Raw genomic sequence first — 213 nt, forward strand, 5'->3', positions numbered from 1 at the left:
GCCCGCCCCCCCTCCCCCCATCCAAGCCGTGGAAGGCACCTCGGACGATGGGCAGACCATCATAGAGATCGACCCAGCGCCGGATCCTGAGGCGGATACGGACGAGTCAGAGGGCAAAGCTGTGATCCTGGAGACGGAGCTGAGGACTGAGGAGAAAGTGGTGGGAGATGTGGAGGACCATCAGCACCAGGTCCATAACGTGGAGATTGTGGT

General features: G+C 61.5%; 1 protein-coding gene across 1 annotated transcript in view; it reads left to right on the forward strand.

Moving 5' to 3' along the window:
• GMEB1 (glucocorticoid modulatory element binding protein 1) overlaps nucleotides 1-208 on the forward strand; it is a gene marked incomplete at its 3' end in the record, with an annotated part of 9,167 nt that extends 8,959 nt beyond the window's left edge. Inside the window, exon 10 of the mRNA XM_009582962.1 lies at nucleotides 23-208. Within this exon, the coding sequence (XP_009581257.1) occupies nucleotides 23-208 (186 nt within the window). The remainder of the gene's footprint in view (nucleotides 1-22) is intronic.
• Nucleotides 209-213: the final 5 nt, after the last annotated feature.

This window comes from Fulmarus glacialis, unplaced genomic scaffold (assembly GCF_000690835.1).
Source record: "Fulmarus glacialis isolate BGI_N327 unplaced genomic scaffold, ASM69083v1 scaffold34228, whole genome shotgun sequence".
NCBI classification, from domain to species: domain Eukaryota; kingdom Metazoa; phylum Chordata; class Aves; order Procellariiformes; family Procellariidae; genus Fulmarus; species Fulmarus glacialis.